Source organism: Podarcis pityusensis (genome assembly GCF_964106645.2).
Source record: "Podarcis pityusensis genome assembly, chromosome: 1".
NCBI lineage: Eukaryota > Metazoa > Chordata > Lepidosauria > Squamata > Lacertidae > Podarcis > Podarcis pityusensis.
Genome location: NC_138028.1, coordinates 12,584,381 through 12,596,853, shown reverse-complemented (window position 1 = coordinate 12,596,853; position 12,473 = coordinate 12,584,381). Strand labels below are relative to the sequence as shown.

The 12,473-nt window shown below is 43.1% G+C and overlaps 1 protein-coding gene across 7 annotated transcripts in view; it reads left to right on the top strand.

Moving 5' to 3' along the window:
* INF2 (inverted formin 2) overlaps positions 1–12,473 on the top strand; it is a 69,791-nt gene that overhangs the window by 47,729 nt on the left and 9,589 nt on the right. For all 7 annotated transcript variants that reach the window (XR_013987041.1, XM_081008118.1, XM_081008119.1 and 4 more), the window contains 10 exons: positions 2,237–2,298; positions 4,197–4,299; positions 4,424–4,509; positions 6,633–6,733; positions 8,637–8,707; positions 9,786–9,893; positions 10,038–10,108; positions 10,824–10,944; positions 11,060–11,224; positions 12,302–12,404. Coding sequence is in view for 6 of the 7 variants with exons in the window: in XM_081008118.1 (XP_080864244.1) it covers positions 2,237–2,298; positions 4,197–4,299; positions 4,424–4,509; positions 6,633–6,733; positions 8,637–8,707; positions 9,786–9,893; positions 10,038–10,108; positions 10,824–10,944; positions 11,060–11,224; positions 12,302–12,404 (991 nt within the window). In the remaining variant the exon portion in view is untranslated. The remainder of the gene's footprint in view (positions 1–2,236; positions 2,299–4,196; positions 4,300–4,423; positions 4,510–6,632; positions 6,734–8,636; positions 8,708–9,785; positions 9,894–10,037; positions 10,109–10,823; positions 10,945–11,059; positions 11,225–12,301; positions 12,405–12,473) is intronic.

Sequence of the window (12,473 nt, the reverse complement as noted above, 5' to 3'; positions counted from 1 at the left end):
ACCCCCCTTGGAAGCAGGAGAAGAGGGGGAAAGTTTAGATTGTTTAAGCCTGCAGGAGAGAGAGTGAAGAAAGATAAATTACCACCGTTTTGAACCTGGGAACGGGCTGCCAGGGAGCGACGTATTGGGAAAGTTCATTGACTGAGAATAAAACGTATGTTGACAGATAGTTAAACAAGAGAAACATATTGATTCCAATGTTTCCTTTTGCACTTGAAAGGAGCAAAATATCTGAAAATTGAAATTAACTTTGTTAACTTTGTTGCTGGACCTGCTTTTAAAAAGACAGATACAAATAGAAACTGTTTCCCCTAGAGGGAGCTCTTGAAACTGTTGCAGGAGTGGATCTGGGGAATTCTCCAGCTGTAGAGATTAAAGACCGTGAGAATTAGACATTGACCTTGGACAAGAATGTGGGCAGAAGAAGCCTTAGTGATTGCTTTTTGCAAAACAAGTGCCTTATTGGAACAGCTTCATGAGAAGATGGATGCGATGACTACTAGCATTGACAATTTTGGACAAAAAAGGATTGATTTGGGACAAAAAGTGAATACTTATAAAGAAACTACCCAGGAACCGACCCAGGAATCTGCTTTGACATGGCAAGCTGTGGAGAAGACAAAGGAGGAGGATGTTGTTGAACCTCAAGTAATACAAGTGGAGAGAGCCTCAGCCTTGTATGAGCATAAGCTGTTGCTTTTGAAGACCGAATCTGGAGAAAGCCAGATTTGGAGAGATGGAGTCCCGCTTGGATTGGAGAAGGAGAGTTGGAGAGATCCCCTTATGCAGGGATGTTCTGGCCTTTGGGATCTGGTTTTGGGCCAGGGGGAGATTGGAGTGGCGAGGGCCTTTAACTTTGGAGGGACTTTGAAACATGCTTTGAATTATTTCTTGGATTTTGGCCCTGTCTATGGAGAATGGGCTGACCTGTTGAGAAGTGATAAAGACATTGTTAGGTTGGAGCCTTCCCGAGATCTACTCCTCAGTGACAAAGGAAGGAAATTGAGAACAAGATCAGCAGAAAACAAAGTAAAGTGTAGGTATAAATATGAAGAAGATCTGCAGAAGGGACATGGAAAAGAGTTAAGAGCCTCGGACAAAAGATCACCAGGTTGATGGACTAGATGGAATGGATAGAAAAGACTGGCAGAACCCGAGACCAGGGTGAAGAGACAGTGGATGAAGATTGGAAGAAAGTTTTAAAAAATTATTTAGAGAAATATTGTAAAATTTATGAGTGTTAGAAAAATGTTGGAATGAAACTATATGGCTTTAGTAGAAATGTTATAAGGAGTTATGTATAAATAAGTTTTAAGTTTTCAGGTTTTTTATGGTAAGATAAGGTTAAAATAAATTAAGACAATTAAATGACAGAAAATAGTGAAAGATGGAAAGGATTTGCTGAAATAATGAATAACTAGAATACAAAAAAGGGAGGTGTGAGGAGGTCGATGAAACAAGTTAATGAAAAACAAAGATATGGAAATATTGGATCTATTTTTAACTTTTTTGCTTTTGTTTTTGTTTTTGATGTATTGTGTGTTTTGTTATTTTTTTCTTTTTCTTTTTTTCTTTTTTATATGTATTGACTTGTATTGTTTAATCTCTTTTTCTCCTTTTTTTTTACACTTTTTTCTGTAATTTTAAACTTTCAATAAACATCATTTAAAAAAAAAATCAAATCCCATCATCTCTAGGTAGGGCTGGGAAAAGAGACCCCTGACTGTAACCTTGGAGGTAAAAGGTAAAGGACCCCTGACCATTAGGTCCAGTCATGACTGACTCTGGGGTTGCTGCGTTCATCTCGCTTTATTGGCCGAGGGAGCCGGTGTACAGCTTCTGGGTCATGTGGCCAGCATGACTATGCTGCTTCTGGCGAACCAGAGCAGTGCACGGAAATGCCGTTTACCTTCCCGCCGGAGTGGTACCTATTTATCTACTTGCACTTTGACGTGCTTTCGAACTGCTAGGTTGGCAGGAGCAAGGACCGAGCAACGGGAGCTCACCCTGTCACGGGGATTCGAACTGCCGACCTTCTGATCGTCAAATCCTAGGCTCTGTGGTTTAACCCACAGCGCCACCCGCATCCCTGTAACCTTGGAGAGCTGCTGCCAATTCGTGTAGGCAGTACTGTGCCAAATAGACCAATGGTCTAACCATCAAGAAAAAGTGGCCGAGTAACTTCCGTGCGCTTCTTTGTAAGAATGACCAAAAATGTTTTCCTTTTCCGAAATAGATCACGTTTCTGGAGTCCAAGAAGAGTCTCAATTTGAACATCTTTTTGAAGCAATTCAAGTGGTGAGATCTCGTTTCACAATTGAAAAAAGAGCATTAAGGTCAAATGTTGATGAAAAATTAGCACTCCTTAGCAATCCTAGTAGATGCTGCAATCCTGTGGGGTTTTTTATTCATGCAATTCAATAGGATTTAAGGAAGTGTGGTTGTCCAAAAGATTGTAACCTGTAAATTTGTGCAAATGTTGCCCTGAATCCAGAACCTCATACGTGCACGCAAATACCGTATTTTTCGTCCCATAGGACGCTCCGTCCCATAGGACGCACCTAGTTTTTTGGGGGGGAAATAAAGGAAAAATTTTTTTCCTTTATTCCCCCCCCCCAAAACCAGGTCGGGGAAACCAAACCAGGTCGAGGAACAGTGGGATGGCGGCGCTGCGCCTCCCCGCTGTCCCCCGAGCTTCTGGAGCTTGCGGATGTCTGCCCGGCGCGCGAGGCACTCTGCTTCAGGGCTCCCTTCGCGCCGGGCGGCAGGCTGCTATCCGCAGTGTAGGGAGCCCTGCGGGAACTCCCGCAGGGCTGCCTAGGCTGCGGATGTCTTCCTGAAGCCTGGAGAGCGAGAGGGGTCGGTGCGCACCGACCCCTCTCGCTCTCCAAGCTTCAGCGAAAGCCTGCATTCGCCCCATAGGACACACACACATTTCTCCTTCATTTTTGGAGCGGGAAAAGTGCGTCCTATAGGGCGAAAAATACGGTAATTCCTACAAGCAGCTGTCTTGATTTATTTAAATAACAGTAATGGCATATTTTGACTAGTTTTTAGCTGAAGTATTCAGCCCAGATCTCTTTTTTGGCATTGAGGTGGTGTGAGAGGAACAACCCCCAAAGATTGTAATAATTGTGTCCCAACGTGAGCCTGCAGCTGTCTGAACAGCAGCTAAACTTACGTTACTTTTATTTCAAGGTAGTTTTTTTCTTGCAGCAGCCTAGAGTATGAAAGACCCATGTGGAATCCAGACACATTTAAAAAAAGTTGTGAAAAATGATTTTTTTAAAACCGCTTTAAAAAATACATTGCATTTGCCATAGCTCAATATCGCCATCTAGTGTCATAATTGTATAATGCACTTTTACAACACACTTAAAACGTTTTATGTGCAGCTGTATAGCCGAGTCCCCAGTTTGTTGATTGACCTTAGCAATAGATATTCAAAGCTAGACAGTGGTTAATAGCCATTGGTTGATCTAGCCTCCTTGACTGTGTCTTAATTAGCTTAATTAGCACTACAGCTTGTTGCAGTAACTCCATAAGACAATTATGCACAAAATGAAGAAGAGTTTGCTTTTGTTAGGGACAGGGAGGAGGGAGATTTGATTCAGTTTGCTTTCAGATGTGAACACACATTATTCACACTTTCTGAAGCACTACAGGAACCAAAACACGGTCATCCTTTGAATCTACACTACTCTGAATTTTGCAATGCAGTTCTTTCGTCAAGTAATGTGTCGGGGGGGAATGTGCACTCAGAAGAAAAGTGTGCATAGAAACACATATTCTTAGCAAAACTGACATACAAAAATGCACGATATATTAGGGACTACAAAATGTGTATATTAAGGGGAAATGCAAACATGTTGTATCAGAAGAAAATTGCATTATAATGCTAATGACTTTACATGAGGATTTGAAAACCCTAAAATAAATTAAAACTGATGTTGAAATTTGAAAAACTAAACTTAAGCTGGAAAAATGAGAAACTGAGAAACACAAAAATTGATAGGTTCTACCATCCCTAACATTCATCCTGAACTGACTTGCCAGGCAACTTCATTGGAACAACCTTCAAATTTTAACATTATCAGAAGAGGTCATATGATTTCCCTGCCTCCACTCCCAGTTCATAATCCCCTGTCCCCACAGGGCAGTAGTTGCATCTAACCAACAATCTCTTTGATCGATAGCCCAAATGTGGAGGTGGTTGACATGATCCAGAAAGGCGACCGAACGAAGTTTGACGTGGAGGTTCTCAAGCAGCTGCTGAAACTCCTACCCGAAAAGCATGAAGTAAGCTGTGCCCTTCTTTCTAAACACACATAAGCAAAGTCTTATTTCAGTTCTTCTCTGTGTTGCAGTGAGTATGTAAACACAGTGATGTTCTTGGAACTTAACCCTTCTGCTTTCTTCTCAGATAGAAAACCTGAAATCCTTCAAAGAAGAAAAGGACAAATTAGCAAATGCAGACCAGTTCTATCTTCTGCTCCTTGGGGTTCCTAGGTAAATGGAAAGCCTCACATCTTTTAACAGGGGCTGTTAAGGAAATGAATCCTATGTTCTAACAGATTGACAGAGGCCCTGACATTGTATCTGTGGACATCAAGGTTCACCTCCCAATTTATGTGTTTTTAATTGAGAATTTTTGGCTTTTGTTGCTTAGTGAGGAGTTGTCTGTTTTGAGGGAAGGTTGTTTTTTTTTTGTCTTGCCTGCGTTTTATTAGTTTTTGGGAAGTGGAGGCATTTTATCTGTAGTACCAGAAAGGGTGTTTATTCAGAATCTTTTCTCTTGTAACTTGAAGCCATTGGTTTGAGTCCTACCCTCCAGAGCAGGAGAAAACAAGCTTGCTCCATCTTCCATGTGACAGCCCTTGAGATATTTGAAAATAATAATAGTAATAGTAATAATAATAATAATAATAATAATAATAATAATTAATAATAAATTTATTATTTATACCCCGCCCATCTGGCTGGGTCTCCCCAGCCACTTTGGGCGGCTCCCAACAGAATATTAATAATAATAAAAAAGCTATAAAACATCAAACATTTAAAACATCCCTAAACAGGACTGCCTCAAATAGTGGTGCCATTTGTTATTCCACTAGTGTTGTATATCAGTGGTTCTCAACCTGTGGGTCCCCAGATGTTGTTGGACTACAACTCCCATCATCCCTGAGCTCTACCCTTGCTAGCTAGGGGTGATGGGAGTTGTAGTTCAACAACATCTGGGGACACACGGGTTGAGAAAGGCTGCCATATGTTGTTTGACTACAACTCCCATCATCTCCTACCATTGACCATGTTGGGTGAGACTGATTAGAGTTGTACTCCACGGCCCCTGGGGCCCCCGCACTGGCTCCCCCTACAGTAAAATGATCCTGAGCTGAATAGGCCAGTCCACGTGGTTCAGTATAAGACAGTGACATATGTTCAGCCTACATCAGGTATACTGCTTTCAGATTTGGAGGTTCCACCTGCCTCTGGTGGCTAGTAGCCATGAAAAGACCTGTCTCTGTTAATGTGCCTGAGAATTCAGCTATCTAGAGGTGCCTGCAGGGAAACTGGGCCACTTAGATCAACATAACATAGCTTTGACCAAGCTCCTCCTCAACAAGAGCTAGCCTAAAATAATATCAATTCTTAGTTCTGATTAAATGCGCAGCATGGTGTTCCCGCACTGGTTTTCTGTGTATTTTTATTGTCGTTCAACCTGGACACGGAGGTCCAGCTCTGAGGGCCTTCTGCCGGTTCCCTCACTGCGAGAAGCAAAGTTACAGGGAACCAGGCAGAGGGCCTTCTCGGTAGTGGTGCCCACCCTGTGGAATGCCCTCCCATCAGATGTCAAAGAAATTAACAACTATCTGAGTTTTAGAAGACATCTGAAGGCAGCCCTGTTTAGGGAAGCTTTTAATGATTGATGTTTTAATGTATTTTTACTGTTTTGTTGGAAGCCGCCCAGAGTGGCTGGGGAAACCCAGCCAGATGAGTGGGGTGTAAATAATAATAAGTAGTAGTAGTAGTAGTAGTAGTAGTAGTTTTTATTAAATATTTTCTTGAGTTACAAAAGTTCATACCGTGTTTTTCCATGTATCAGACGACTTTTTTTTCTGAATTTTTTTGCGATGAATTGAGAGTCGTCGTATACACTGGTTAATATGCTGAGTAAGCGAGGGCTGGTGTTGCAGCGGTAGCAGGGAAATGTTGGAGAGGAGGCTGCTTACCTGATCTTCCCAGCTTAGGAAGAGTATTTGGTGAGTGCCAGTATGTGGTGTATTACAGCACCAGTTCTGCCAGCCAGAGCGGGGGATCGTCGAAAAGCTGCTCAACAGCTCAGCGAACTTACAAAAGAAGCTCAAAAACTGTTGAGGGCTCCCAAAAATAGGAGTTGTCTTATACATGGGGTCGTCTTATACATGGAAAAGTACGGTACATCTTTCTCTATTTTCAGATCATAAAGTCCTTTTTACGGATCAGTTCTAGTTGATGTGAGACTTTAATGCTGTATACCATATAAAGTTGTGGGAGAAGAGAGAGCAGGGAAGAGAAGGGGGCAGTGCGCTTTCATCCTTTCAGCATAGTGTATGTGCGATGGTTTTGTGCCAGCATCACTGTTTCTGTTCCAGCTACCAGCTGCGGATCGAGTGCATGCTCATGTGCGAAGAGACGGCCGTTCTGCTGGAGATGCTGCAGCCCAAAGCCGAAACCATCAGGAGGGCCTGTGAAGGTAAACAAGGGCTTAACCCCTAGGTAGATCTTGTGTCAGTTCTTTAAAAATGTAGTATAAACACTTACAACTGGGAAACACTGGCCTACGAGCGCGCCAGTTGGAGAACAGCCTTTAACAAAGGTGTCGTCGGCTTTGAAGACACTCGAACTCAGGACGCAAGGGAGAAACGTGCTAAGAGGAAAGCATGCTTGGCAAATCCACACCGTGATCAACTCCTGCCCAGAAACCAATGTCCCCACTGTGGAAGGACATGTGGATCCAGAATTGGCCTCCACAGTCACTTATGGACTCATTGTTAAAACCGTGTTTATGGAAGACAATCTTACTCGGCTATGAGTGATCGCCAAAGAAGAAGAGATCTTTTGTGCTCCCTGATGTTTGGACATCCCATCTCAGATGGCAATGTCCAAAGAAATCAAACTCCCGGTGAGGTGTTCTACGGCAGTCCTATATAGAGTAGACCCATTGAAGTTAATGACTGACAGGTTCATTTATAGGTAAAGGTAAAGGGACCCCTGACCATTAGGTCCAGTCGTGACCGACTCTGGGGTTGCGGCGCTCATCTCGCTTTACTGGCCGAGGGAGCCAGCGTACAACTTCCGGGTCATGTGGTCAGCATGACTAAGCCACTTCTGGCAAACCAGAGCATTGCACGGAAACGCCGTTTACCTTCCCGCCGGAGCGGTACCTATTTATCTACTTGCACTTTGACATGCTTTCGAACTGCTAGGTTGGCAGGAGCAGGGACCGAGCAACGGGAGTTCACCCCGACCTTCTGATTGGCAACTGCCGACCTTCTGACTGGCAAGTCCTAGGCTCTGTGGTTTAGCCCGCAGCGCCACCCGCAGACTCAGTCAAATGCAAGAATCGGCTTTTTTAATGAGAAACCAGGTCATACGCTGCCCCAATGCACAGATCTGCGTTTGTGCAGGAAATGCAAACTTTAGCTGTCTTATGTACTCGGTGCCTCGAGATTAGGCTAGCACAGACCAGCCTAGTGATAGTGAATGGAATGGAGCCACGATCCGTTCGGCATGCAGTGTACTAATCCCATCTGCATAGCAACAGTTTCCAAAGAAACCTCAGCCCATAAATGAGCTGTAGGTGCTGCTCCCCTTCACTTGAAAGCCAGCTTCCTGGGTGAGAAATCTGTTCTCCTTCATACCCCTCAAATTAAGGCATTTTGCTTACTCATGCAAAGATAACTCTGCAAGGGAGGACTGGGGGCACGATGGCAGGCCTCACCTCTCTGTATGTTTCCTAACCTTTATTAGGGAAGGGCTGTAGCTCAGTAGTAGAGCATGTGCTTTGCATGCAGAAGGTCCCAGTTTCAATTCTCCGCATATCTAGGGATTCAAATGACTCCTATTTTGAAACCCTGGGGATTCACTGCCAGTCAGGGTAAGCTGCACTGAGCTAAATGGACCAGTGATATTTACTCGTCATAAGGCAGCTTCCTAGACTCCTGGTTCTAAATCTGATATAGGAATCTTCCATGGCCATGCACAAAAAGAAAGTACTTTCCCACACAATACAAACTGTGGAACTCACTGCTGCAGGAGGCAGTGATTGACACCAACTTGGATGGCTTTAAAAGAGGACTGGGCAAATTCATGAAGGAGAGGGCTACCAATGGCTACTAGCCACAATCATAGAATGGTCATTGGAAGGGACCCTGAGGATCATCTAGTCCAACCCTCTGCAATGCACCTGTCTCATACGGGGATCGAACCTGCAACTTTGGCAATATCAGCACCATGCTCTAACCAGCTGAGCTATCCACTCCCTGAGGCAGTATTTCTCTAAAAATCAGTTGCTTGGAATCACAGATGGGGAGAGGGCTGTTGCCCTAAGGACTTGTTTTCAGGCTTTGTACCAGTTAATTTTTTCCCTCCCCCAGATCTCCTCACCAGCCAACGGTTGCCTGTTTTCTGTCAGTTGATCCTGAAAGTTGGAAACTTCTTGAACTACGTAAGTGATAGTTTAAGACATGCATCTTAGAAGTGGCCTTTTAGGTCTTTCCCTTCCTTTCCCTGCAGTTTAGGGATGGGAGAGAGATTTGTTTCAGTTCAGTTTTAAAGGCAAACCTACATACATTTGTACTTCTGCAAACCAAAACATAGTTATCCCTCAAAATTCACACTCCTCTGAATTTTGCTATGCAGTTCTTCAGCTGGGTAATGTTCACAGAAAAGGCACACCCTAGGGCAAAGTGTGTGTAAAAATTCATTATTAATAATATTTAAAATAATAACATACAAAAAAACCCCTTTCTATCTGAGGAAATCGTTTGCAAAACAAAAACAAAAACCCACATGTACCATATTGGCCTGAATATAAGCCTCAGTTTTTCCCCAAATTCTGACCATGAAAAGTTAAAGTGTGGATTATATTCGCGACCTTACGGTATGCAGCCAGGAGCGCAGGGCAAACAGCGCCAGGAGTGTGGCAAAGCGGCGGCCGTCCCATGCATAGTCCCCCGTCCTCTCCCCCAAGGCCTGGAAGGGAGAGAGTGAGGAAGAGGAAAGGCTGCCAGAACACAGCACAGTTAACCCCCCCCCAGTATGCAGTCAGGAGCAGCGAGGAATGGAGCGGCTTATATTTGGGTATTTTTTTCTTTTTTTTTTCTCCCCCCCCCTCCAATTTTAAAGGTGCGGCTTATATTCAGGTGCGGCACATATTCGGGCCAATACGGTATTTTAGGTGAATTTTTCGTGAGTTTTTTTATGTAAGAAAAAATGCTCAAACTGATGCGGAAATGTGGTGAACGGAACTTAACGACTGGAAAAATGAGAAACTGGCAGAAACCAAAATGGGCAGATTCATCTATCCCTACTGACTCTGTCAGAGACAGCATTTCTCTAAATGCCAGTTGCTAGCAATCTCTTTTGGGAAGAGTTCCATTGCACTCAGAACCTGCTTGCAAACATCCCATAATCAAATGGCTGGTTAATGTGAGAACACGATGCTTATCTAGATGGGCCTTTTGCTTGAACCAGCAAGGCTCTTCTTATGGGTCCATTTTGGTGTGTTTTTCTTCTTTCCACAGGGAAGTCACACGGGAGATGCCGACGGCTTTAAAATTGGCACTTTGCTCAAACTAACAGAAACTAAAGCAAACCAGACTCGCATTACGCTGCTCCACCATATTTTGGAGGTATTTCCTGATATTTCGTGGGTTTTATATAATGTAATTTTATGCTGTGTGAACCGCCCTGAGATCTGTGGATGGAAGGCGATATACAAATTTAAATGATGATGATGATGATGATGATGATAAATGTTTTCTTTTTTTGCTTAGGAAGTAGAAAAAAATCACACAGACTTGCTGCAGCTTCCCAAAGACATTGAATATGTTTCAAAGGCAGCAGGGTAGGAACGCATTGTGTGCATGCATGCATGTGGGCGGGTGTGTTTTGAAAAATGTAAAGTTGTTGCCAAGAAAAAAATGAGACTGTCAGGGCTTTGGTCTTTGAATGTCATACTTCAGAGCAGGAGTGGGGAACTTGCAACCCCCTACAGATGTTGTTGAACTGCCAGGTCACGTCAGCCCCAAACAGCATAGCCAGTTGTCAAGGATGATGGAGACTGTAGTCCAAGATTTGGCTAGAGGTCCCCTGTTCCTGTTTCCAAATGTACTGTAGTGAACTTCCTCATAGTTTTTAATCCTCTGCCCAAGACCTACAGTTGCCTGACCTTGATCTCTGGAAAGAGCTTTTATACAAAATAGGCAAGGGCCTTTATGTACAACTTGTTGGTGCTGGGTTTCTTTATTTTTAATTATTTTGCTTTTAATTTTTTAAATAAAATTACTGTATGGTTTTATGTTTTTGCATAGTAAACTGCTGCAATATATTTCTCTCTCACACACACACACATTATTCTCTCTCTCTCTCTCTCTCTCTCTCACACACACACACACACACACACATTATATTTTGCCTTGGGATTTTGGGGTGCAAATATCTCCTATCAATAAATAAACTTCCAATGGGAATTTTATCCCTCAAAAGCCCCACATAACTCCCAGTTCCTTCCCAGGATTAGCAGATCCAGACACCAGAACTTGTGGCCTGTTCCTTTTCAGGATCAACCTTGATGTGATACGTTCTGAATCCAGTTCCAATCTGAAAAAGCTGCAGGATCTTGAACGGAAATTGTCATCATCAACGGAAGACGTGAGAGCCCAGTATGGAAAAGCCATTCAGGTAGGTCTGCAACAGGCTCACTGCGCTTAGAGGCCTCCGCCATTTTGCCAGGGCAGTTGTTGCTGTGTTTGTTGGTTTGTTTTTTTAATTCTGACCTAAATCCAATGTCTTTCAGGAGAGCATAAGCGCTAACAAGAAGTTGGAGGCCGAGTTCGAAGTCATTGAAACGAAGAAAGTAAAGCTTGCCAACTACCTCTGCGAGGACCCAAACAAGTTGTCTTTGGAAGATATGTTTAACACCATGAAAACTTTCCGGGATCTTTACATCAAAGCGTTAAAGGTTTGAATTTGAGAATGAAATAGTGGGCGCTGTGGGTTAAACCACAGAGCCTAGGACTTGCCGATCAGAAGTTTGGCAGTTCAAATCCCTGCGACGGGGTGAGCTCCCGTTGCTCAGTCCCAGCTCCTGCCAACCTAGCAGTTCGAAAGCACGTCAAAAGTGCAAGTAGATAAATAGGTACTGCTCCGGCGGGAAGGTAAACGGCGTTTCCGTGCGCTGCTCTGGTTTTGCCAGAAGCGGCTTAGTCATGCTGGCCACATGACCCAGAAGCTGTACACCGGCTCCCTTGGCCAATAAAGCGAGATGAGCGCCACAACCCCAGAGTCGGTCACGACTGGACCTTAATGGTCAGGGGTCCCTTTACCTTTACCTTTAAATACTGTAAGGAATAGGAGATAAGGTGGGGAATCTGTTTGTGAACTGCAACATCAGCATCAGCAGCATCATTTAGTGTGTAGGATTACAATATGTACAGAAAAGGAAGCGCAGGAAAAATCAGATAAAGCTTCTGGCAGTGGAGATAGAATTTAGCCATCGTGGTTAGTAGCTGCTGTGGCAGCCTGATAATAAAGCAAACCTTTGTTTTCGTGTTTTTGATTTTTTAGAAAAAAGAAGTAGAGCTTGTTTTTCTAAGGCAGAGCTCTACCCGAGTGGTATCAGAGGAAAATGATTTAAAGTTAATGATTATTATAGACAGATAAAAGAGATTTACTCTACCTGATTATTTTGTGGATTTGTTATAATAATATATGAAAGTCTCTGCAGAAATTAGTACTTGTACAACCAATGTGCAGGGAGAGGAGATGAAGCATTGTAACATAATTACGTTGAATTTAATTGAATATTGAAATGAAAATTGGGAAAGCTAATGTATTTGGAGCAGCAACGGAAGGATGGGAAAAGAAAAAAACATCTGGGGGGTGGGAAGTCAGTTTTTAAGTTTGTATTAAATTTGTATTAATTTAGTGACAATTTGTTTTTGTTTTTTTAAAGGAAAATCAATAAAAAATAATTTGCAAATAAAACTAAAGCAAACATTTGATATGCCCTTTACATGCCAGTGTCTCCTACCCACAGGAGAACAAGGACCGAAAGGAGCAAGCAGCAAGAGCTGAGAAACGGAAGAAGCAGCTGGAGGAAGAAGAGGCAAAGAGGCAGAAAGGAGAAATTGGAAAGATCAGTGAGTATCTCAATGGGCTTGTTGACGTAATGCAGTAGGTGTTTGAGCAAGAGTGCTCTTGGTCATGGA